A 25,983-nucleotide genomic window follows, 5' to 3' on the forward strand; every position below is an offset into this window, starting at 1 on the left:
ATTTTAGGAGGCGGTGAACTACAGTGGAGAAACAAAGCATGTAGTGCAGCAAAACATGAAATTACCATGCTTGTGCTTCAATATGAGGTCCCATATGTTTCGGCGCGCCATTGGATCCACACTGCTTGTAGGCTCATCCAAAATGACGAGTTTTGAGCCCCCAACGAAGGAGAAGGCAACACACAACCTTCGCTGGAGCCCTCCCGATAGATGGCACGCCTGCTTGTTTTCCATGTGCTTCAGACCCATTTGTCGTAGAAGCCTTCAGGAAAGCAAGTTGAAGAGGATTTTTATTTTGCTCAAGAACAGTTGTAGAATACTATAGAACACTGAATAAGAATAAGATCTAAATGAACGCATGCTGAAACGTTAACGATCTGTCATTATTTCTTCAGTTGTTAAAGGTGTGGAAAGTTCAATGTTTGAGATGTGCGTGCTGTCTGTGAATTTCGATCTTGTCGACATGGTAGTGTAGCTGTAAACGCGGCCTATAGCATATCATTTTGTCTTTTTCTTTTTGCACAAAGCTTTTGTAACTTTTCTTGAATTAAATATATTTCCATCATATTGCTGCATGTGGTTTTGCACAAATGCATTTTCAGTGCAAATGAAGAAAGAAAAAATGTGTGGCATTAAAACTAGAGCTGTGCGAACAGCAAAATTTTGGGTGCGAAGCGAATTCGAATAATAAAGATTGAGTGCGAATCGAATCAAATAATTTTCGAATAATTTTCGAATATTTCTCAAACCTTTTTCGAATACTTCGAAGTGAAATTATAGGAAAAAGTTGCAGAGAATCCCTAAGTATGTTCTCATAAGATAGCAACATGAAAGTGTTTCTTTTTGCTAGGTTGATGAAGCGCTGGCGGGGTGGTGTTTCATAGTTGTCTTATCAAGGATGAGGCAATGTAGAGGCCATCTGTATTTATGTACATGATTTGGTGCAACCAAAGTGTTGCCGACAACACTTTACACGTGATAGGCAAAGATGCCATTTTCTCCGCCTCTCCTCCTCTTTCAACTTCTGTGGAAGCCCAACTGATGTGGCGGACAAGGGTGTGCTCCCTTCAAGTCCGGAGTTCCAAATCTGCCTCGTAGACGTTGATATATAAGAACATCTGAAATTTTGGATGCTAAAAAGCTTCGGCGTCCGATTTTTCGGACTTGCTGCCCAAATTTCAGGCCCAAAACAGCATTAATTGAGCCCCCAACTCTCTCTATGTTGGAACCAGCGTTTTCTTGAGTTAATACATTTGCGACCGTAGCGGAGCTAGAAAGGCAGCTTTGCTGCAATACGGGGTGTGATGAGGTGAAGCGTATTGAAAACCTAGGGACCACTTCCAATCGGACGTTGACTGTCTTTTGGCCAAATTCGACTGTAACGGAGCTTGAAAGGCAGCTTTGCCGCAATACGGGGGTGTGATGAGGTGAAGCATATTGAAAATTTAGGGACTTCCAATCGGACGTTGACTGTCTCTAAGTTCGACCGCAACGGAGCTTGAAAGGCAGCTTTGCCGCAATACAAGAGTGTAATGAGGTGAAGCATATTAAAAATCTGAAGGGGTCACTTTCAATCAGACGTTGACTGTATTTGTTTTTGGGAAGTTCGAATAGTAAAATTCCAGTGCGAATCGAATCGAATAGCAAACACTATTCGAAAAATATTCGATATTTCGAATATTCGCACACCCCTAATTAAAACCCTTGGGAGCAGATGTAAGACCAACAGAATTGTAAATGCTACAAACAAGTTAGGAAATTATTACCTCTCAACATCTTCCTCTACTTCCTCTGGTGACAGCAGCTCTTTCAGATTGCCGAAGAAAATGAGGTGTTCTTTGACAGTAAGCCTGAAACACAGCATCGCATTTAAGTTGTAGTTGAGATAAACATTTTTATGTAAGGAACAGAAGATGTAGATGCCAAAGGAGAAAACAATGAGCTTACTTTCCGTATAATGTGTTGTACTGAGGACAATATCCCAAGTACTTTCTGATTTCCTTTGCCGCATTGTTGACATTCCTTCCATAAACGTAAACTTCACCAGAAGTTGCCGAATGTTGACCAGTCAGTACCTTTCTGTAAGTGCATCAACCATTTCAGGCATGTCTCGTCGAAAAAATTAAAGAATGAAGTGTAAATAAGAGTAAAGTTTTTAAATATGATCTCGTCCTCACATTGTACTTGTCTTTCCTGCACCGTTCTGGCCGAGAAGTGTGTTGATATGGCCCTCGTCAAAATTAAGGGACAAATGAGACACAGCTATTCGTTCTGAAGTCTTCCCGCTGTTGTAGGCAATACACAAGTCCTGTACGGATATACCAGTTGATGCCATTGGCGCTTTGTCGTTCATAATGTAAGGAGCTGTGAAGATAAAATAATAATGCATGCGAATTGATATAATTCATTGGAGAGGATATAAACACTCAGCGACTCAAAAGCAACATACCTTTTAGAAGATGCGGTTTCATGCTGCCGTTTACAGTGTTTTGTAAGTAGTACTGTGTCGTTGAACCGCTGTTCTTAGCTGAGAAAAAGGCCAGCAGTTTTCTCCTTGAGAGAGATGCCTTTTCACCTGGAATGAGAGTGTAGTAGGTAGTATACCCTTATAGAGTTGTTGCATGGGAAACAACTGGAAATAGGCTTTTAATGTCAGATCACAAAGGATTGAGCTTACAGACACTCTACATCTCCTACCGGGATAAAAAATATGTAGACAGACAGCTGGACAGAAGAACTACATTTGATCCTAGCCTCATTAGGACATGTGTGTCTTCAAATATTGGTGATCTACAGGATGTGAGGAAAGTTTGCTGGCCCTGTAGCAGTGTCTAATTAAAACTCACCAACACATTTCATCCACGACATTGCCCACACTCCTTCAAGATGTATAAATGGATAAATTTGTGGCTTTAAGTGTGAGTGTGGTAAACTGATCAGTAATTGCATAAAAATAGAGGTGTGCTAATGTTATTTGAAATTTCAAACGCAAATCAAGTAGCTTGTTCTTATTTGACTTATATTCAGTTTTAGAATCTACTCTTTGAAGTTCTAAAAATCAAACACATGAGTGGAATCCAGAGGAAGACAGAGTGATCGATGTAAGGAGCATTCTAAATGATTCTGTTACATAATAGTACTATATGTTTGTGGTTGTTGCTCAGTGTCACTAGTTCCCTTTTTTTTTTCATTAAAACAGTAGCAGCTCTCTAATAAAATTCAGTGGAGTGCTAAAGCTTAGTCGATTCAAGAAGTCTCTATTCCACTTACCTAAAAATATATTAGACATTACAAGTCCTATCATAAAGTACACAAGGCTGTCGATTGCCATCATTACAATGCAGTATCCCATGTTCATGGTGTCTCCTGGAATTGGGCTTTGCCACAGGTATTCCCATTGTACACCTAAGCCTTGTTCTTCAAATCTGCTAATGTAGAGGCAACCATAGCTAAAAGATGTCGACATGGAGAGGCACTGAAAATATAAAAATCTTGTCAGTTTCTGTAAACCGAAGGTTTCAATTCAAATTATAGGACAAAATAAGGCTCAACAGTTGAAGTGCCAGGAAGCTCATCAGTTAAAGCCAGGAAACTTGTCTTCCCTATGAATGATAGCACCAGTTTTCAGCTTTATAACCATTTGTCTTTCAAGGTGGCAATTAAGAATTCAATACATTTAAGACAGGTATAGTAGTTGACATCCTCTTCTGACTCACTGTATTATGCCCACACATGCAGTTTAAAAGGTAGGAACCTTAGGAAGAGAGAATTGCGTGTGGTTACTTCTAGGAACATTGCTTTTGCATGCGACTGCAATGGTTTTTCCACATAGTATGTTGTATCACTTTTAATGCAGGCAACATTACAAGATTGAATGTAGAACCCACATTTGTGGCACTGGTTGCGTCCAGTTAAAAGTGTGCTTGTACTGGAATATTTTCATCCTTACCACTAGTGTGACCTTCTGGCCAGGGAAAGAACTTTTCAGTGACTCTATACTTTGCTTTCTCCATATATATGCACAAGCATTTATACACAGATGTGCACGAAATATGTACTCAACTAAAATTCATGCACACATGCGTAAGAGCAATATTTGTACATATATATGCCATGCACTGCTTGATACTGCATGCATGAGCACTTACCAGAAGGAGCTTTTGTTTCAGTGAAAATGTTGCTTCCATAGACACAGCTATCACAAAGGGCAGGAAGCTGATCAGGTATCCAACTATTCCAGTCAAAGAAGCCACAGTAGCTGACTGGAAGAATATGCTGATCATGTAGCTGAAAAAAAGGAGCACAAATATTGGCATGTGACATTCCTGTATTAAATCACTATGGATTGTAGCACTCTATTTACATTCCTGTATAAAATCACTAGAGATTGCAACACTCTGTTTGTATAGAACAGTGTTTAATTTCATAGGCTGCATATGTAGGTCACACAGCTCAATCAGAAATCTGAGACTATACTATCCTGAGATAACAATTGGTATGTGGACATATACAAATATATGAAAGAGCACCAGCCAGGCGCATGATCTTCGTTTGATACAAATAAACAACAATATTGAAATAAAAAGTATGGAAGAAAAATTTTGAAAATTAGCTTTAATTCAGCATAAAAATTATTAACCAGTAGGTGAAAAGAAACAAGAGCATTCCAGATAAAAAACAATTAATTCGATCCTTGTGTTGTTCTTTGCTAAAGTACTCACTGAATTGTCATGTCAGCAGCTAGTCTGCTATTCCCCTGTGCATTGTGAAGCCACTATATAACCCACGAGTGATTTGTTTTAACCTATAAATAAATTTTGTCAAGCCATCTTTCAGTCGGATCTATTTCAACATTGCCTTGCAAATGACAAGAAATTTTAAAAATAAAATTTTTTCAGACTTCATATTCTTTTAGGAAAATGGCATAAATACCAGCAGCATGACTTACCAGAACATGAGCACTGAGAGTGCAAAGGTTCCATAGAAAATGAAGAGGAGGAGAGGATTGCTGTATGGTAATATGCCTCCATAGCAGAGAATGACAGTTGTGCATGCGACAATGCCAATAGAAATGAATATGCTGGTCAGGAACCATGCGCTCCAGTCAATCCAAGATTTCAGGCCCATAACTTGCATGATCTAATGGAAGGCCAAGAGGAACAACATAAGTAAACAGACTTAGGCAAGCATAGCCCCTACAAGTATATGCCCTACTTCATAAAATGTAAAAGCCATTGAGCCCTTGCCAGCAAATGGACTTTACTGCTTTGGTTTAGGACATGCATGCAACAAATATATGCTCATGCATAACCCGGCACTGCTTACACATGGCACTCTTATCATTAGCCACTTTGCAGCTCCCATCAACATTAAGCAATATTGTTGCTAACTAGCTTAGGCACTGTAACTTATGACATACATGAATATAAAAATAAAACGCTTATAAGGTACACTGAAAATCTCTAATTAGAGCATTCACAAAACTGGAAAAGCTGGTGATCATCATCAGCTTAATTATTATTATGTCTGGATTGAGTTTAAGTTTAAGACTGTTGCCAAAGCACTTGTACAGTTATGTCAGAAAAACACGTTCTTAACTTTCATTGTGGTGTTGGAATGCCTCCATGCAGTCAACCTTTAAATCTGCCTATTCTACAAATCCCTGGGCTATGAATATTTGAGTGGTAAGAAAGCACGTTAAGAAAAACACTGAGCATAGAATTATATATAATATTTAGGTGACATCACAATTGTATGTATCGTACTAGATGTCAAGTATACCATAAAGGCATGAAACCAGCAGTTCACCAGTTTTGTAGCCCAAGGAATATGCATGGTAGTACAAATCATTTGATATTCAACCACATAAAATTATGCGTGAAATCACATAAATGTGCTTAGATGCGTATCTGTGATTACAAGAGCTTGTATCAATATTGCTCAGCTAACCACTTTCATTATTTTTGTTGATGTTGTTTTACAAAGTTTATTTTGCATGTAGTCTATCAAACAGTTGATACTGCTAAAAGAACTGGTTATTATAGGGTGTATATTGTTACGTGGTAGTATATAATATACTGGTAAACCATAAATATACAAGTAATAAGGTCTGCTATAGTTTTCAATAATGTTCAAAGAGATATGTACATCGCAGTGCACATACTTGGATCAAGAAACAGTACATGTATACAATATTAAATAGTAAATAGGGCTTCTAACTTTCTTTTTACTGTAAAAGTGAGGTCAGCACCCTTTTGGTAGTTTAATTAATATGAAGAATTGCCTTATACATATGTATGTGAATGAGGTAATGCAATGAATTGCTTGTATGTACTATCCTTTCTTCAGGATAGGCTACATATTGCCCTGTGTTGGTGTGCTGTTGTGCACTTTTATGCATCGGACACTATAAAACTTCATTTGGGCACTTACTTCTTCAAGGTGTAATTCTTTTGGGAGGACTCTTTCTCGCACAAAGAAGGCCACCAGAAAAATCCAGGCTAATGTGAATACCAGTGGTAACATTGCCTTAATGTAATACCCCACTCTGCAAAAATAACAATTAATTGGCTGAGTCCTATATGACAGAATCAGCAGAAAAAGCAACATCCACATTAAAAAAATTAATAATGATTATAAAATTAGAAAGACTTTTATCTGCATTAAAATTCGACAAAACAATGAACAATGTTAGCAAATACTACATTTTATTCTTGGTGCACATCATACTAAGAAACCTGTGAACTGAAGTGTAAAAATAGTAAATTAAAAGATTTTTTATATTGTATTGCTGTAGTTACTAGCACTACTGCTAAGTGCTGTTATGCTATCTGCCTTGCATGCTTGATAAAGAAACTATCTAATAGAAATCAATGACCATACAAAAAATTTCTTGTTGTTTCATTGCAGCACTGAATACTTCATTTTTGTAGCAATTATTTGAAGGCCTTGCTTGAATACTGTGGAATTTATCCAGCTAGTGTTGTTCATTTCCTATGTCCTTCATGCTTATAATGTCCTAGATGCTGAAATATGCAAAGCCATATATTTCAAAGAGTGTTGCTATCTGAAGTCATTATGCTGTCTACTTACGAATCCTTCATGTAGCAGGGATAAGGGAACTGTTGCAGATAGCTTGGAGGGTAGTGAACTGACTCTCCCACGTGCAGCTTGGTGATTGCCTTGTCTATGAGCTCCTGAAAGTGTGCAAAGCCTCGTAGGTATCGCATATCATCCAAGAAGTCGTCATTTGCACCTGGTTGCCAGAACCTGGGGTTAGAAGAAAACACCATTTGACGTCGTGTCTAACAAATCTTTCAGTTTTTTTTGACTGGTTTAAAATTTGACGCTCCACCCTAGAAGTAGAATCGCAGAGGTATCGCATACGTTTTGGTAAAACACTTTATAAGTAAGATGCAATTCTCTTTTGTAGATGTACATATATGTTCAGCAGTCGAACTTTTAAAGCACAAACATAGTTCCTAGATGATGACTTTCTTCTTGTCACCTTTTATCATCTAGCATTTACGAAGTGTTCTGTTATGTTAACAGAAATAATTGAATTGAAACCTACTGTACAGGCTTCTTATAACAAGCAGAATGTGTCTGACACAACAAAATTTGTAATTTGTGCGTATAAACTGTTGAAATAATCAACAGCCGAGCCTTGCTTTATTCTCGTTACTTTGTATTCCTTGTGAGTACCATGCTTAAGAATATGTTTTTAAGATTTCAAGAGTAGAAGATTATGCTCATACCTTGATTTAACAGTTTTTGTGAGAGGCACATTGTCAATGTCCATTCTGATCTTGTATTGAACATCTGGGGGCAGCAATGATTTCACCATAGATCCGTTCTCGAGACGCAGTTCAGTATTTGTATCCAGATTGAGGAAGACAACGCCTGTGCACAAAACAATGTTTTCTGTCAACTGAATGGCTCTACGTGGGATTTCAAAAGCCTTTGTCTTTCCAAACTTACAATGATTCAACAAAATTTTTCCAACACTCGGTGGGCACGCTAATCCATGGTGTGGCGGCTTAAATTGCTGTATCACATTTCGCGGGTTTGCCAAAAGAAACCACAAGATTTAAGTACCCTTTTAGGTAAACTTTAATTATCATATACTTTGGAGCAATGGGAGGCATAATTCGCGAGCTCTGACCCAGAGGTGCAGCTATCGCTTCTGAGTCATGTCAGGCAGGCGGCACAAAAGTCTGTGGAGCCCTGGACCTGCGGCCTCACCCATCAAGCTCGTAATTCTCACCCCAAGCCCGTTTCACCAAACTTATTTATCCTTCGTCCACCATGCCCACGGCACACTGATAACCATAGAAATCTTCATTCAAATTTCTAATAGAGTCAACCTCTGAACTCGCAAAAGCTGACTGGACTGAATATGTACTCATTCCTGCCTTGTCATATTGGAAATATATCATTCTAGAAAATCTTGTGTGCAAAAAGAAAAGCAATAGTTATAGGCACCGTTATTGGATGTATGGTTCGGTTTCAGTAATGCGTTGTTAAAAGCACTGCTAGCAGAAGTTACGCTGCGCTGTAACAAGCTTGGTCAGCGGTAGGACACATTGTTGGATGGTTTGGTGTTTACTTAAGGACACAAATGTAGCGCAAATAGGTCCATCACACAGAATAAGGAAATAACAGGCACCGCTTGTGATGTGTCATTGTCTTCTCTGTGGTGGTCCTTCTTACGTGACAGTTGTGCCATTAAGCTTAGTTGGAGCAGTACCTAAGATCGCATTATGGACCCTACAATTTCATCTTCACATATACAACATTACCTTTATCGTTGAAGGCAAGATTATCGAGCGTCAAAAATAATTAAGCCAAGAGAAAGCGAATCCATGACTTGCCTAGTATAAACTCCCTTCTGGCACCAAGATGCATCGCAGTCTTCACCAAGTCATCTTCACTGTTGTGCTGCTTGAATCTGTCAAGCTCGAAGCACTGAGATATACTTCCTACGAGCTGCACTAGGTCGAGCAATCCTCCAAGGTCACCAAATTCATGACGTAAGTCCTCAACATTGAGGTCCGTGAGGAAAGCATACACGTCATCACCAAGCATATCCTTGGCAAGCGGCTGTAGACTTTTGGACGCAATGAGCTCCTGCAATAATTTACATAGGTTATTCCAGACCTTTCTTTCCATTTTCACCGTGTTTACGTTCGCTTTGCAATACATGCGCCATTTTGTTTTGTTGCTGCTGCAATACTTTTTCAGTTGTAATGTCTGCGGAAATATTAAGAAAGCTGTGTTCGTTTCACTCTCTCTACTCTTTCACTGTAGCTAAACTAGTGACGTTAATACGTGGTGTTCTGTGGTACAATGGCAGCTATACTGTAGTAAGGAGCAACACGGATTATTCGTAGCTTAGCTAATTAATGCACGTGGCCAAAGCATAAATGTGCGCAACGCTCACAAAAACCATAGCATTTTTAATGGCAGCACTTGCACCCTTGTGGACGTATGGGCAGAATATATGTGATGTGTTCGACTGTTCACGCACAGGCGCGTTGAAGCGTGAATTGAACGTTCTGAGATGAGCTGACTACGTGAGGAATGCATCGGGCGAAGAAAAAGAGTCTATTACCTTCAGTTTCGTTACCGGCCCATTCTCTTTCGTCAGAAATTTCAGTCCGATTGTTCCCTCGCTCCACACGTGAAGAGCGTCGATTATAAAGGACATTGACTCGAACGTCTTGTTCACCTGCGAATGTACCCCGGAAGTCAGGCAAATGACATTTTGGAGTCAAAATGTGACCCATGAAACAAAATGAGAAGAGAACATTGTGACAAACTGGCACCACTCATTGCATGATTGGTCATGATACTGTCTCATAGTAAATAAAGAAAGTGAGAAGTATACGTACGTATTCTAAGTTCTAGGAGTGCATAAGAAAATAACATGCACGACATGCTCCACCATTTCTGTAATGGAAGCATCGTTGAAATTGCGAATGGATCGAATCGATGCACATTTGCCGAGGTAGTTTAGTCGATAAAGTATTGCACTGCTAAGTTCGAGGACCTGATTCCCGCCAACAGCGGCCGAATATTGATGGTGCTAAATGGAAAAGATGCCCATGCAGTTATATTTAGACGCATGCTATATAGGAACCCCAAGTTGTTAAAATTAATCCGAATTCACTCGCTACGGTGCGCTTCATAATCGTATCGTAAAAACCCGTGAAGTATTTATTTTTTTAATAAATACCGCAGCCTGATGTATAGTGGCTGCTTCGCAAATGTAAAGCATCGTAAGAAAGAAAACGATTACATGGTTGCAAGAACGCAGAGGCAAAGGGTATCCGCATCTTCAACCAGCCTAGAAGCTTCTCACTATAATTATTGTACATCTTATGAGTTCATGGCTGGTAACACGGCCTGCATCAACGTTCGAGGGCGGTGTGAAAGGTAAGAGCGCGCATTGCCTCGAACCAACTGAGGCGCTGAACCGTGCTCCCAATTAGGGTAGCAGAAGTTGCGCCTTTTCCTTGCCTCAACCTCTCCTCCTCCTCCTCTCCAACTGACGTACCCTGTAAAGGGTGCTCCTTTGCATACACTATGTGTGTGCAAAGGAGCCAGCTTTACAGGAGCGCTAGTACGAAAGTTCCAAAGAGAATTTGTCTTGCAAAATTTGTACATTTTTTCTCAAAGAAAGTTAAGACATGCTACATTTATCGCAATGCCGAGCAAACGATGAAGTAAAAGGCAAAAATCTTGGTGAAGAAAATACATTTACTTTTGACAGAAAAGCTGAAGCGGTCGGCCTGACCCAAATTTCTCAGATGCGTACAACTTCACATGTTATGTCGGCATTGACGTTTTAGGAAGTGACGCTTATGCTCATGAGTGGTCCCATTTGCACTTATGACGCTGACGGCTTTGGGTTTTTAATCTACGTAAAAAAAGTCACAGTTTCGCCGCAGCGGCGAAGCAATGAATGCGATAGCAACAAATTGGAATCTAACGCAAAGAACGGAAATCAACTCGAAATTGCCAGCGCGTCGCTCGAGCCCAAAGGGCGCACGAAAAGAACGCACACAGGACGAGCGCGAACTATCATGCGTCACAGCTCGACACTTGAAGCGCACTGCTAAAACATAAAGCAGGACACACGAAACGAACGAACAGGTACACACAGGACGAGCGCGAACTAAATGTCGCAGTTGTTACTTATTTCTGTTTGAACAGCGCGCTCCTTTCGCAAACGCGGCCGCTGCAGCAAGCGAAAAACCTTCGTTGAGCTCCTCGCGCCATCTCGCTGGCAATGAAGAAACGCTTATAAGCGCTTGCCCTCTCTGAGTCCGGCCAGCGGTAAAGGGTGTGTATATAACGCTCGCCGTTAGTTCATTAAAGGATCGGCGTTTCGTGGCGTAGTGGCTAGCGCCACGGGCTGCGGAGCGTGAGGTCCCTGGTTCCATTCCGCGCTTCGGAAGCCTTTTCTCTAAATTATTTTTCTTTGGGACTTTCATATATATATATATATATATATATATATATATATATATATATATATATATATATATATATATATATATATATATGCTTATACATATACGTTGAATGACGGCGACGGGGACGGACAAAAACCAGCCGAGACTGTCCATATAATTGCTATCGCAATAAAAATAAAAATCTCCAATGTACAGTAGGGTAAGAAAGACACATTCCGGTAAAAAAAGTACGGTGCAGATTACTTGACCGTCTAGCTTTACTGGACGCCATAAATGAGCAATTTTATTTGTTCTTATAAGTTGGGACATGAACTCAAGATGAAAATATGCAAAATGCAAAATCAAAAATGTCTTCAGGTCCTCTGGTGCCCAGGAAACAACTGCAAACGTACTTCATGCAGTGTGAGAACGCACACGCTACCTACGTTAAAACGCGGTGTCAAAGTAACGATCCTTCCATCAAGTACGAGGTGCTGAAGCCGTGGGAGTGCATGATACTTACTTACTCGGGTAAAATATTAACAGGAGCTCGCTATGTGCGTCGTCTCTGCCCTGAAATGTCATTTTATATTTATGGCCTCGAGGAAACAAGCCTCCAACTGGGACCGTTGGAGTCAACGGTAGAGAGTATTTACTGCGGCTACAGAATCAGAATTAGAAGCAGATTTTCATCATGACAACAGCAAAGTTACGAAAATGTACATCGGGAGATCCCGAAGTAAAAGGCTGCAATGGTTCGCGTTCCCATACCACCATTTCCTAATATCTCATTTGCTTTTACCTCAGTTCCTACTATAAACTATTTTTAAAATTTATTGCTTTACAGTTTTGGTGAATAACAAAAACGATTCGAAGGGGAACTGGTGAGAAATACTTTGAATAAGCTCAGTTCGTGCACATAACGACCACATATAAAACATGCCGAAAATTGGGAACCATAGGTCATACCTCTTGCATTATTTGGAAAGCAGCCGGCGATCTCGGTGCGTACAATATCTGGCCGCGAAGGATGGGCTTGAGAAAGCCCCAGATGATCGGGCCGCCGGACATCCTCATCACTTGTTCATAGCCACGACGACAGAACTTGCCTGCCGACAAAGTGAGCGTGTTACGCGCGTGGTAATCAACGCATGCACGGCCTTGCGGAAAAATTACTTTGTGCTACCCTCTGTCGTCAGATTACTTTTTCGTATGACACAGAGAAATACAGGTACGTGAACACATGCAGAGCGTAACCAATCGCAACGACATGTGTTACTCTGAAAATTGGGTCACATAATATGCGCACATCCCGAAAACAACGAGATTGTGGCAGAGAGAGAGAGAGATAAAAGCGAAGGAAAGGCAGGGAGGTTAACCAGGTTGCACCCGATTTGCTACCCTACACGGGGGAGGGGGAAGGGGAGAAAAAAGAATAGAGAGAGCAAGGAGGAAAGAAGGAACAAGTAATACGCGCACAGTGTTCACCGCACACACACAGACAGTCACAACCGAGAAATATTTGACATCGCTTCCTCTGCGGTTGTCTAGAAGTAGGCGTTAAAAAAGGCTTGCAAGGACTGGCTCCAAGGAATCCAGAACTTGCAGAGCACATTGAGCTGACGGAGTTGTCATTCCGTTGAGGAGAGTGCGCATCGTGGTCATGAGAGACCTCAACACAGCGAGGACTTGTAGGTTTTTGTCGTGGCAATCATCTGTGGACGATGATGTACATTGCGGGCCATTCTGCATCGGCTCTTTATGACTGCGCAGTGGTGGCAGTGAGGGCCACGCGACATCCGCCGCCGCTTTCAAAGCCTCTGCGTCTTTTCGGCTCTCCGACTGTGATGCAGTGAGCGGTGGGGGTGGCGGCAGTGGTGGTAGCTGTCTCTTCGGAGAAGTCTGACGGTCTGTCAGAGTAGGAGATCGCGTTGTCCGTCCAGATCGCGCCGCAGTAGCCTTAGACGGTCGTCGCCGTCGCGAGCGTCGTTGTCTATTTCTCACCACATCAGCGGCCTCTTTGTGCGTTGAGCCGTCCCGTACCATCTGCCTCATGACGCTCCATTCCTTTTTCACCAATGGACAGTCCCTTGATGAGGCTTCGTGTGATCCATGGCAGTTGGTACATTTCAGGACAGTTGCTCGGCAGGATTCCGCATTGTGTGGCTCTGCACAGCGGGGGCAAATCGCCACGTTCCTGCAAACTCCGCTCACATGACCCATTTTTTGACATTTACGGCACTGGAGTGGTCGTGGTGTAAATGGACGGACCACGTGACGAAAGTGTCCGACCTTCACGTGGGATGGCAATATGTCGCCTTTGAAGACAATCTTTACGCAACGCGAGTTGCCCAGACGTGAGACTAGGACTATGTTGCTATGATCACTAACTTCCTTGATGAGCATTGGAAGGTCGCCACAAGGAATGGAGATGTCGACATCGTATATGACGCCTACCACCATGTCCTTGTTAAGTGGAAGGTGAGCTCGTACCTTTATACCGTCGAAGTCTGTGACCCTGGTCAGAGCAAGCAGAGATGCCTGGTGTATAACATCGATGGCCAAGACATTCTTGCGGGGGTTGACTCGAACATCCTTGATTTCGTTTGGAGCCAGAGACTCGAGTTTGTGGCAGTCATATATATCACTTTACGACATACGTCATAGAGTGATATGACTGCCAAAATTGTGAAATGAGTCCACTAAAAACTTTATATCTATCTGGGTTGTTTTTTTTTTAATCTTTTTTTTTACCCCGAAACTCACGCATGCATTCATTTCCGTCTTGTAAAAAATTAATCATAGCGCGACAACTTTCTGGGAACTACTGCCAACAAGTTGCAATGTTTGCGTAATAATGTGGCCGCTGGGTTTCAGCGTGAAGCGTAAGTTATGCGAAAACGTAGGCCACGATCTGTGATTCTGCGCGAACGGAACTGTACGGCGATCGCAAGTGGCAGCAAAATCAGTTCCTAAGTATATAACTTGGTGATCGACCTATCCCTGTAGTCGTAAAAGCTAGTACCGCCTTGCAGTTAGTACCATGCAGTCGTAATCGTCGTAAATGTTAGTACCATTTGTGAACTATCTGGAGCCACATATTCAACTTTTAAACGCATGTTTCTCTTTTACTTGTCTGTACACTTAATTAATCATGCACGTTGATATATAACAAAGGATCTTACTCGGCAGTTCTTCTATTTCCTGTACGTCAAGTGTCGGCTCGCGAGATGATGGTTCCAGGAGGTAAAATTGGTCCTCGAGTGCTTTGAGGGGTGAACCACACAGTAGCTGGCCTACGAGGCTTAGCGCAGCGGGACCTGTAAGTGATGCCAAAGAGAACACGTTAATCCATGAGGTACAACACTGATGCCGTGAAGTAGACCCGCAAACAAAGTTCGTTTTTTGTACGTGTAAAACTGCAATGAATTGCATGTTTGTGGAATAAAGATTTTCGTGTAATTTATTCGTTAAAAAATGTTTTCAACACAATAGATTTTTCTTGAGAAATGTGTTTAAGCAGGAATATTAGCATTGCTCGGTCTCTCGTTATAATTACTTTGCTTTATATACAAATATACCGCAGTGGAGTCTATCGTACTTGTCAAAACGCTGATGCCGTCTTGAGTGATGTTGAGGTCGGAGAGCGCTTTTGCGGTCTTCGGATCCAGGGCTTCAGAGAGAAGCGACAACTTTGCCCGTATCACTGGAACGACTTTCGGTGCCGTGCTGAGCGCTTTCAAGGCAGCCGTCACCACTTGCTTGCTGAGGTTCGACGTCTTCAGTACGCCGTCGAACACAGCGTCTGCAAACTTTTAAGAAAAAGAAAAGAAAAACGGGAAGGGATGAATCAGCGTGTATCGCATTAAGAAAGTCTTGTTTTCAACTAATGTAAATCAATGTTAAACTCACATTTTTGACGACCTTTGACATAGTGAGTTCAGGGAACGGCCGATATTCGATTTCTGAAGATAAGGCTGGAGTGCAACCTTCCGCGAAGTCCTTGTTGGGAGGATTGGAGGCACTTGACTGGTTTTCGACAACGTCGCAGATGACAGTTGCGACGACATTGTTAATGCTGTCATTTCGGGCGAGCTGCTCGAAGAAAAAGAAAGAATATTGTTATCGCCATCATCAAGAGCGATGCTAGTACTTAGGATAATTATTACGAGGAGTATGTGCGCCTTTCCTTTTTTTTTTTCTTCGGGACAGCGCAAACGTACGTATATAAATACAAAATGATTGACGCTAACCAGGACTCACATGGCTGAAGGAGTCGGGACCAGCGCCTCTACTAACTGTTTTATTATTACGTTAAGATAGCCTATATAGCATATTGCACAAACCACAAGGATATATGTGCAGAACTTCCATCGGTGAGCACATAAGGAAAACAGATAGCGGTTTTTCAGTTCCATGTAGCAAGTTCAACGAGGTAATTTCCATTTTGCACCCCTCAATGTATGGCTATGTTTAATCAACTACTGCAAAACGAAGTGCCCATACGATGAATACATAGCCTGTACGTTAGCAGAACTCTGTCAAGCCGTACACCTTGGCTTTCTATTGGTTACCCTTGCATCGTAAGCGATACAATGTGAAAACAGCGAAAGTGGAGGGAAAGAGGAAAAACGAGAAAAGAACACCAGATAGGTGAGACGAGTAACAGCCCGGCTCATTACTCTGCACTGGGGACGTGATAAGGGCAGAAATAATGAGGAAGTAATTAAATAAAGTGGGCTTGGAGATACGTTACATCACACAGCCGTTGTACTTGTACAGGTGCACGGGTACTTCCGCGCACTTTTAGCACTTTCCCAGCGCTGGCCGTGGATTACATTGACCTAGAAATTATTTCTTCGTTTCATAAGCACACAAAAGAAAAACATTCAGGAGCAGTGCCTGACAAAGGACGCCTGACTCAGCAAACGAAGTGCGATACATAATGAAATAAATAAGTAAATAAATAAATAAATAAATACAAGAAACGCCAACCACAAATAAAAATGTTTAAAAACATCCTGATATTTCGGCTTCTGTAACTGCAATACAGCATGCATAGTGTAATACAAAATTCTCTTATCCCCTGTAAATAAATAAAAAAAAACGTACACACAGTGTTTACGTTTGCAGCGCAAGTCTGTCAACGTTTTCAGCACCGATGCTGACGAAGTTATGCTCAGCGAGATACCAAAGACGAAATTATGGCCTTTGTAGAACTTCGAAAATTCAAGAAAGTGCGGCGCGTAGTATATAACGGTAGCCTCATTGACACTTCTTCCCCGAATTACTTTTTATCGTCAATATTATTAAAAATGGACAGCGCGCATTCTTCGCTCAAGTATGCATATTTTTTCTGACAACGTGGTGGGCTACACGTAAGGTGGTACTTGTATTTTTAATTTAATTCTTCCTTTCCTATTACTGCCATACTCGTTCTCCTAAAGGAAACTAATAAATAATTTTAGTAAGATGAATGGCTCAGTGTTATGTGGGAGATGATGAAAATGAAAATGTCAAGGTCCTACCGTGTTGATGTCCAGCGGTTGCTTCAGCACTTTGTCAATCTCATCTTGAAGCAAGCTCAGCTCCCTTTTTATAATTTTCTTAGCTTTCTCCTTATCGGAAAACGTGTCCTGAACTCTGTCTGCATCACACACAAAAAAATTTGGGTTATGACACACTCGCGTTCCGCATCCGCATAAACATTCATTGCACGCTTGTTGGTAGAACAGTAGCCCTTCGTAATAACGAAATCGCCTTATTCGAAATATTGCTTCATTAGAAGTTTTTACCCCTAGTCCCAACCGTAGTGGGTGTATCTTGAATGAAGTTTCTCGAAGTGCAGGTGTACTGAACACCGTTCAGTGCGAAGCGAGAAGTTCACGCCGTACCGTTCGAAGCAGCATGCGGGATGTAATCTTGCGTTCCTTTATAACAACCTGAATAGGTGAAGATAGTTAAGAATCCCTTCCCCACATGTCAGCTTCTTGACACTTTTATAACTGTATTATGTGGTAACAATAAACTAACGATCGCAGCTTACCGCGGGCGTCAGCGGAATTTCGCCGCGTTGATGCCGCCACTATCAAGTGAAGATTAGTTTAAATACAAGTTTTACGAGAACCTGCTCTATTAGAGGGTCCATCCTGCGTTATCTTGGCTTTTCTGGCGCGTTTCCGCATTTAACGAAGTACGCGTACAACGAAGCGCATTTTCTGTCTCTGTGACTTCGTTATAGCAGGAGCTTTACTGTAATTTGTGTTATGCAATGTACTTAACGATTTCGCTACCGCTTAGGTAGAATTTTCTGAAAAACCGCAATAAAAAAACAGTTTCATTACGTCTAGAATATATTATATTTTATCAACTTCTAGAGTTCTAAATCAACTTCTAAAGAAATATTGTTAGCGGATCGACACTTAAATATGAATAACGGAAAATCAGACTTACACGTCAGGTGGAACAGGCCACTCTCGCCTAGTTTCTGGACACCTTTGAGTCCTTGAGTAATCAAGTTGACGTATTCCGCTATAGAACCTCCAGGAAAAACTGCTTCCGTTACCTCCTGGACTTTCTCCAAGCTGGAATAACATATTCGTTTAATTACTTTACTGGAGCGCCCGCAGCAAAACGAGCGTGATGCGAAAGATGGACTCGACATTTGGTCTTTACCTGCTTATGAGCTCTTTGATGACGCTGTCATCGAGTAAAGCCAGAACGGAGGACAGCGTGCCGGCCAAGTTGTCGCTTGACGTGTCCAGAGAAAGCGCTTTGGTCGACTGAAAAAGCTTGGACATGGCATCCCACAGCGTGGCCGCACCTTTCAGAATTTCGTCCAGCCACTTCGCTGCGTAGAATGACTTGGTCTGTGCTTCCATGACCTGTACGAGGGCAGCGATAAGTAAAAGCGTATTCAAATATGAAACGATGACATATGTAATGAATGATTGTTTGAAATATACGTTTCGATTTCAAAGGTTAGACTGTGGGGGAGTAACGATGTCTCACCCTTTTACAACGTATAACAACAGCAAGAGTGTAATAAAAGATGCTTTTTGACATTAGAATTTCAAGTTTGCCGCTTGCTGAGAACATCGCACACTTACCTGCTTCGCAATTCCGGATGTGTTGAACACAGACCGGGCAATCGCTTCTGCGAAATTAGCGTCGCACAGGTTTTGCTCCTCTCCGGACTTGTACACAAGCAGACGCCTTTGGGGCCTGCTGCATAAAGCCTCTCGGAACGATTCTTGCGAGAGGTTATGACGAACCAACTGCAAAATAGGAAACGTTGACGTTGCACCGTACTATAATGAAAAAAATAAACAGCCCTGCCAAATCGATGCGCTTTCTCGGGTAGCTTGTGTAAGCAGCGTTTTAATCAGCGTGTGCATGTATACATACCCAGTTCAGGTTTATTTCGGCGCTGCTGATCACGTCTGCCCACGAGCTGGCTTCTCCGTGCAATGATTCATTCAGCGTATTCATATGAACGATGTTCGACAGTGTTGTATAAACTGCAAATTAGAAAAAAAAAATGTTCACGGCTAAGTAATTTGAACAATTTTCTCAGGTATGACAAGTAATAAAGCTGCAATCAACACTGTCCTTCAACAAATTAAATAAAACTGCCTTACCAATATGCCACAGAAGTGAAAAGTGAACTAAAGCGACGTCATTTAAGCTTTATGTAAATTAGAACACGAGGCGGCGGACAGGTTACAAAACGAAAGGCTATAAACTTTTTTTTTAACACGAAAGTGTTTCATGCCGGGGTCCACCCCGGCTCCACTGACGTTTTTCCGTCACGGATATAACGTAAAATATAAAGACTAACAGATGGCAAAGAGAAAACTAGAAGAAAAAGTTCCGTCACCAGGAGTCGAACTTACGACCTCTCGCTCCACAGCGCGGAGCGCGAAACGATTCGGCCACAGACGGCACGTTCTTTGCCATGCTAACGGCGAGCTATTTATATGCACCATTTACCGATGGCAATACTCAGAGATCGGTGACACTTCAGCCTGTTCTCGTTATCACTAGCGCGATGGCGCGAAGGGCTCGAAGAGCGCGCTTTAAAGGTCGTCGCCCCACGCGGATGAGCGCGCCCTCTACAGGGCGTGGTCGCTCGCGCGCGCGCTTATCTCGTGATGGCGGTGGTTTGTACATCTTGTGCTCTCACCGCAAGCTTGCGTTGAGAGCACAAAGGTCACTTCCCTCACTGCAGCGGCCGCTTTTGTGAGAGGAGCGCGCTGCTCACACAGAAATAAGTTACAACTGTGACAGTTAGTTCGCGCTCATTCTGTGTATGTTCGTTCCGTGCGTCCTTTCTGCTTGAGCAGCGCGTTGCAAGTTTCGAGCTGCTTGCCGTTCTTCGCGTGACATTACAATTTCTTGTTATAGCATTCATTCCTTCGCCCTTGGGGCGAAACAATGCACAACAAACGCTCAACTACGTCTGTGAAGACACGTTTCACTTTCGTGTTATACCGATTCCTATGATAGAGGGATCGGCCATGTTTTTTTTAGTAACATTTGAGATGTTGTGAAGTGCAAAAAGCAGCAAAATATGACTTTTCTGATTTTTTTTTCGGGGGGGGGGGGATAGAACAGTAACGTTATTTTATTTAGCCGGCAATTCAAGCAATTCGTTTATGCTTCTGTGTACTCGTAAAAAAAAAGAGGGGGGAGGGTAGCCATGCGGTAAGGCAAAAAAAAAAAAGGAAGAAAGAAAACTAACTAGTTACAGTAATTATTCGTCGATAAGAACACTGTGACGCACTATCAATGGTGTCTGAGCGCACGCAAAAGATTTAAAGTATTAAAGAAACAGAGCCGTTATAATGGCAAATGGATTTTCTTGTTGCGTTTTCTCGTGCCGGACTTATGTACTACGGCGTAACCGTAGTCTGACATTTCGTGTGTACCAAATAAAGGGAATAAATTTTCAACACCACAGTATAGGAAACAGAAAAAAATATGGTAGACGTGTTTTTCAGAATATTGTGCAATTATAAAAATATTGTTGTCCACTTTACGCGAAGGGATCCGAACGCTCGAGAATATTAGCGCACATTACACGGCAGTAGGTGCGAGGTACGGTTCACTAACCTGGTAGTTCGCCGACGACCTTGTTTACGAGGAACTGAATCAAAGACTCGTCTTGACTGCTTCTTTTCAGCAGCAGTTCTTTGGCAAGCTCGAACAGATGCTTTGTAAATGTTACGTATCTGAAAATGAAGAACAAAGCCACCACGGCTCAGTCTTAACGGGGCCTGTTACACGATATCGCGGCTTTATTGTCGGGAGATATGTACTGGGATCGCAGACTGTACCTTTCGACGCTGTATTTCAACGTTCCGTTGTGATACCCATCAATGCAATGTTCCAGCTTCTGGTAATTATAGTATTCCGTGAGCTCGCTGACGTACGTGTCAATGATATTCCCACCAGCTGCTAGAACACCCGCGATGGTCTTGCATTGCTGTTGACGAGCTGTGTTCGGGTACTTGATGGCCACCTGAAGCTGCGACGTGAAAACAGTGGTCGATTTGTGTTGTTATGGAGGAATAACAGAGAAGTATGTTAAGAGGGGTGGAGAGGCATGCGAAAGTACCCTGTAGTACCCTGAAGTACCCTGTATTACCTAAAGAAGTATCCTGAGAAGGACACAAGCCGAAACTCCTCTGCTGTAAAAATTTAGCACTAAGTTCCCGTACTCCCATCCTTCCTTTCTAAAAAGACAGGGCGTGCAAACGCGGACACAAGAAAGAAGCCACGACACCACAAACACCAACTAACTTACCAACTGGCTCAGCTCTCTGTTATTCTAATCCCATCCCTCTTTGCATACCAGTTAAGCAACTCGTTCTGTGTCGATTGGAGCTTTAGTTTGATGCGTGAACATACGAATATATTACCAAGAAGCACTTCATTTTCCTCACCTTTGAGATGAAATTTCTGAGACCGAGTCTGTGGGAAATCCATTTGTAAGCGTTGGTGGCAGTTTTATTTGGAAGAGCACATATCAACTCTTTCGGCTCTGAAAAACAGTGGGAAGTATTGTAGTCTGAAAGCACGACCGCATTTGCACGTACGTATAAAAATCTAGCATAGGTAAATGCGTTTTCCCTTAAATACATGAAATCAAATTCTAATATTTATTGTTACCTGGGAAATATCGGAGACGATCGGACACAACATCTAAAATGGCAGCGTACGGAGCACTTTGGTTATGTTCACAAAAGTAGACATCACTGAAAGGAGCAAGAACGAAGCGTTTGATGGCACGTTCCTTACGAGAAAATGTTTGTGAGTATAAATTCGGCGACCATACTTACGTAACGTTAAGAACGATGGATAGAAAGCGAACAATTTCAGCTGGATTGTTGAAAGACTTCTGGGAGATGAGTTGTCTCAAGAGCTCTTGTTTCTGAAAACAAAAATGTACACGTATACAATAATAACACTTTTGGTAAAATAGTACAAAAAGCTGCATGTCCAGGGCTTCGTAACGTATTATCTGCGGTATTGAAATGCATTGCAGAAAGTTTTACCTACTCCACACAACTTTTCGCTTAAAAGTTTACAGAAATTTCAATGATATATATTTTATACACGCACCTGAAAAAAAGGTCAATTTTACTTTGTTTTTCTGCTCACAAACAACATATTGTTTGGCTAAGTAGGGTTAGTAGAAAGAAAATTCTTCAACTGAATGAAGCGCTGTTCTTTTTTTATTCTCGGACTTACATAGAGTACTTGAAATCACAAAGCGTGAAAAAACAACTCCGATATTTCTGGTACTCACTTCGTCTAGAACCGCTGTTCCAAAGCATCTGGGACATGAAGCTGTTGCTTTTTGTGCAACGTAAGCATTTTCTGAGGGCACTGTAAACATAACGATATTGCAAACGTTATGGAGAGAAGTATCGCAAAATTATCAATATCGTATTTATTTTACACTCCGTGTAAGTTTATAAGCAGCAATAAAGAATGTATTCTATCATATATACTTTATGATTTTATCTAGCTGAAATCTATTTTTCGTAATTGTTTAGGAAATGCTATATTGACCATTACGAACGTAGCGCAGTAGGCCTACAAACTTCCTTCTAGGTATATTCAGAGTTCTGCCTCATAGAGTTCTGAACATCGACCTATCATGCATGAATGTCGAGCCTTGCCTGTTGTGTATTCAGGGTATGTGACACCATGACGTTTAGCTTACGTGGCGTACTAATAGATCCCCTAACACCGTGCAACGAGCGCGATGCGAGCGGTATAATCCTGCAAGTCAGGGATCTCGAAACGGCAGCACGTGGTATCCACGTGACTTGGCGCCCTTATGCGTGACGTCTCGTGTTGTGTAGTTCAGTTACCACACTTCTCGCTTGCCATTTGCCATCAACTAGCACCCCGTTATATGTTTCACGCGTTTGACCTCAGTGTACTTGATTTCAGCTGCAGAACCCTGATACATACCATTATCGGCCTATTTTATATGAACTGCAGGTTTTTATCCTGCAGTGGAATAGGCTGGCAATGATGGCGATGATCATGGTAATGATGATTATGATGACACCTGTCCGCATGCAACATGAAAGAGAGGACTTGCATTGCTCGAAGTAGGAGTTGAGGCTCGCAGCGAGGTCTAGCAGTGCAGGTACCGCGGAATTCCACAGAGGCGCGTTGCTCGCATTCTGATGCACCATCCACATCATGCTTAGAAATAGACGCATTGCGCTGAAATTGAAGACATCGTAATTCACTTTCGATTCTAATTTAAAACTCTTGCGCAATTTGTCAACTTTTTATTTATTTATTTTTTATTTATTTATTTTTTTTTTTTTTGCTGGTCACGTACCTGTGCATGGGCCTGCTCGCATAGCCATCTAGGAATGTCGTCACCGTCGCGCTGACTTGTTCGTCGTTCACGAGTCTCACCGTGTCGTTGCCGTCACTCTGATAACCCGCGGTCATCTCTTCGGCAAGCCTGTCCATTTCCTCGAGTGAGAAAGCGAGTTTTGCTTCTGGCATTTGCTCGATCCATTCAGTGTCCATACTGACGCGGTCTCGAACCTGCCGTTTCAACAAAATGCAATGCATCTGAGAGGCTGCGGATCCGTAGACACTATAAACAATAATATCATCGAGATAAGATGTGAAGCGTTACCTGGCTAGCGTTGACGGCTTTCATAGTCTCTTTGTAGTCCTTCCACTTGTCCATAGTGAAAATGCTCACTAGCAAATCCGCATCTGGAGATTTAGGAAAAGCAACATTTATTTAGCTTTACAGCTGGCATCGTATAGGACGAACGGCTAATGCATAAATTCAAGTGAGAGGTACTACCTTCTGTTCTGGATTCCGAAGCAAGCATTGCGTAGTGATAGAACTTTCCGATTTCTTCCGACAGTTGCACAGCGCTAAGCTGACCTCTTGCGATCAACAACTTTGTGAACTTTGACAACCTGAAAAAATGAGTATAGAAGGAGAAAACTTAGACAACATTTCAACTTGCACTAAACGAACAGGGTCCTAATGTAGTTTTTATTTCCTTCCCAAAAACCATTAGAGACCGGAGAAACCATTAGAGACCTATGTACTGCGATGGTCTTATCGTATTTTTAGGAGTCTTCAAGGCACATCTTTTAATGCGAAGCAGCTGTCTGAGATCGCTAAGACCGCTTTGGGGATGATGACGAATGCATTTTTAACGGACATTTTACGTTCAAGAAAATTTCACACGTTCCCAGTCGGGCGCACATGGTTGGCCTGTCGCTGCAGAAGGGAGTAGAAATATTGCGAAACACTACCGCAACGCCGAGATTCCATTTCGGCTTAGCGGTTTGCAAAATCGAGGTATTCCGCGTCAGTAAAACGCGACGCGTATCTTATTCCAAAACTGCTGTTTCTTCCACTGTTTATTCCAGTTGCGTATACATTCTTCTCAGCACACGAAAGATGGCCGCCACGCGGACCTCAAAAATAACCGTTCGAAAGACCTCAACTTTGGTTGCGAGACTTGAGGTTACTCTGATCTTAATTAACTCGGCGCATAAAAAACATTGCAAGTTTTGGTCATTGAAGAACATGTAGAGTCGTCATATGACTAACTGAAACAGGCGGCTGCGCTCTTGATTGAGTTCACTAAAGACAACTTTGGCGAAAATTGTTTTAGAAAATCGCCTTTTATTCCCTATAAAAAGAACACAAAACGCAACACTCGCACTCCATGTGTTAAAACTTAATGTGATCATTTCTTTCGAGGTGATAATAACCAGTACGTGCTTTGTGCCCTTTATGTATTTGTTCAGATCCATTTGGGAGACTCAATCCGTTTGCTTACTCGTTCTAATCCTGGTTTGCGATACTCCATATCTTATCACCGCCTTATTTTTGCTTGGATCAGTTATGCTAACACTGTGGCTCGTAGTTGAGCGCACGATGTCACGCAGTAACATTCTGCGATGTCCTTAACGCTCACAAGCGTTTTCTAGTTTTACAGCGGACGCATCGTTACACCCCGTTTGCGGGCCGTACCAAGAGAAACACAACGATGACGACAGCGAAGACTACTTGTCATGGCGTTCTCTGAAGTTTTACGACAATACTGTACCGATAACACCATACAAACACTCACGTTTCCCACGCAGTCTTGTCGTCCAAGAAACCCAAGAGTTTTCTCATCTGAATGAGGGCCACAATTCCTTTCTTAACGGTGGCACTGTCGGACGTCCGTGCGTCCAACAGAGCGCGGTTGATGTTAAAGGTCTCCCACGGCGAGAGGAAGGTGAAGTCGTCGTTCATGGAATGTCGTTCACTCGTGGAATTCACGAGCGATCCCTTCGTAGTTGTGAGTTTCTTGATCAAAGTGTACATTTCCCAGGCAAAATGTTTCGCTTCTTGAGTCGTCTCCACGTCTTTTACGGTCTGAAAAAGAGAAAAAAAAGAACGCCATTCATCCTTTCTTTCTGTTTTGTACCCTACAAGCAGAAAGCCACTACTGAAACACTTACGTTTGAATCTGCCATCAGTTCTTGAATGACGGCTGTAAAGTTTGTGCTGCAGATTGCGTGTGTGAACATGTATCTCTCCATATCGTGAAGCACCGTGTCCGTTTCGTTCCACTGTTTGCATATTTGGCGTTGCACTTGCAGGAAATTTCCGACGGGGGAATAATTCTGCAAGGATGTTAACCGGAAACTTGTGAGACAACTACATCAATATAACAGCAATTTATGACGTTACCTTCGCTTTTTGCTGAACAATTAGCGATGACATCATCGTTTCTGCAGCCGCTGGAAGCATCGGGAGCCACGTGTTTAGAAAAAAAGCTATGTTTGTCTTGTTTCCAAACGCGTCGCCAATAGGTATGAAGGAAGATCCTGAAAATAAGATTAGTGTATTATTAATAAGAAGAACGATTTGTGCGTTTTGCTTGATGACAGGTTCTGTTTTAGGAGCAAAGGGTGTTTTCATTTTTCAACTTTTTTTTTTACTTTTACTGGGACATAATTC

The 25,983-nt window shown here is 42.0% G+C and overlaps 2 protein-coding genes across 2 annotated transcripts in view; both read right to left on the reverse strand.

Moving 5' to 3' along the window:
• LOC119387613 (retinal-specific phospholipid-transporting ATPase ABCA4) overlaps positions 1-25,983 on the reverse strand; it is a 170,278-nt gene that overhangs the window by 17,572 nt on the left and 126,723 nt on the right. The window contains exons 29-62 of the mRNA XM_049414207.1: positions 25,482-25,527; positions 25,106-25,395; positions 23,899-23,933; positions 23,638-23,720; positions 23,329-23,543; positions 23,080-23,186; positions 22,273-22,352; positions 21,803-21,894; positions 21,633-21,718; positions 21,407-21,504; positions 20,798-20,988; positions 20,574-20,692; positions 18,867-18,979; positions 18,569-18,736; positions 18,135-18,343; positions 17,913-18,043; positions 16,988-17,106; positions 15,372-15,554; positions 15,061-15,271; positions 14,645-14,779; positions 12,429-12,568; positions 9,614-9,730; positions 8,874-9,129; positions 7,758-7,902; positions 7,093-7,269; positions 6,433-6,547; positions 4,949-5,139; positions 4,149-4,287; positions 3,271-3,475; positions 2,450-2,575; positions 2,178-2,364; positions 1,948-2,079; positions 1,767-1,850; positions 66-262 (exon numbers count right to left, since the gene is read on the reverse strand). Of these exons, the coding sequence (XP_049270164.1) occupies positions 66-262; positions 1,767-1,850; positions 1,948-2,079; positions 2,178-2,364; positions 2,450-2,575; positions 3,271-3,475; positions 4,149-4,287; positions 4,949-5,139; positions 6,433-6,547; positions 7,093-7,269; positions 7,758-7,902; positions 8,874-9,129; positions 9,614-9,730; positions 12,429-12,568; positions 14,645-14,779; positions 15,061-15,271; positions 15,372-15,554; positions 16,988-17,106; positions 17,913-18,043; positions 18,135-18,343; positions 18,569-18,736; positions 18,867-18,979; positions 20,574-20,692; positions 20,798-20,988; positions 21,407-21,504; positions 21,633-21,718; positions 21,803-21,894; positions 22,273-22,352; positions 23,080-23,186; positions 23,329-23,543; positions 23,638-23,720; positions 23,899-23,933; positions 25,106-25,395; positions 25,482-25,527 (4,922 nt within the window). The remainder of the gene's footprint in view (positions 1-65; positions 263-1,766; positions 1,851-1,947; positions 2,080-2,177; positions 2,365-2,449; positions 2,576-3,270; positions 3,476-4,148; positions 4,288-4,948; positions 5,140-6,432; positions 6,548-7,092; positions 7,270-7,757; positions 7,903-8,873; positions 9,130-9,613; positions 9,731-12,428; positions 12,569-14,644; positions 14,780-15,060; positions 15,272-15,371; positions 15,555-16,987; positions 17,107-17,912; positions 18,044-18,134; positions 18,344-18,568; positions 18,737-18,866; positions 18,980-20,573; positions 20,693-20,797; positions 20,989-21,406; positions 21,505-21,632; positions 21,719-21,802; positions 21,895-22,272; positions 22,353-23,079; positions 23,187-23,328; positions 23,544-23,637; positions 23,721-23,898; positions 23,934-25,105; positions 25,396-25,481; positions 25,528-25,983) is intronic.
• LOC125757695 (uncharacterized) lies at positions 22,892-25,847 on the reverse strand. Its single transcript, XM_049413583.1, has 7 exons — positions 25,714-25,847; positions 25,482-25,646; positions 25,106-25,395; positions 23,815-23,933; positions 23,638-23,720; positions 23,329-23,543; positions 22,892-23,207 (listed from the first exon to the last, which is right to left on the reverse strand). The coding sequence occupies exons 1-7, from the start codon at positions 25,771-25,773 to the stop codon at positions 22,949-22,951; spliced, it is 1,191 nt and encodes a 396-aa protein (XP_049269540.1). The 5' UTR covers positions 25,774-25,847; the 3' UTR covers positions 22,892-22,948.

Source organism: Rhipicephalus sanguineus, chromosome 3, assembly GCF_013339695.2.
Source record: "Rhipicephalus sanguineus isolate Rsan-2018 chromosome 3, BIME_Rsan_1.4, whole genome shotgun sequence".
Classification (NCBI taxonomy): domain Eukaryota; kingdom Metazoa; phylum Arthropoda; class Arachnida; order Ixodida; family Ixodidae; genus Rhipicephalus; species Rhipicephalus sanguineus.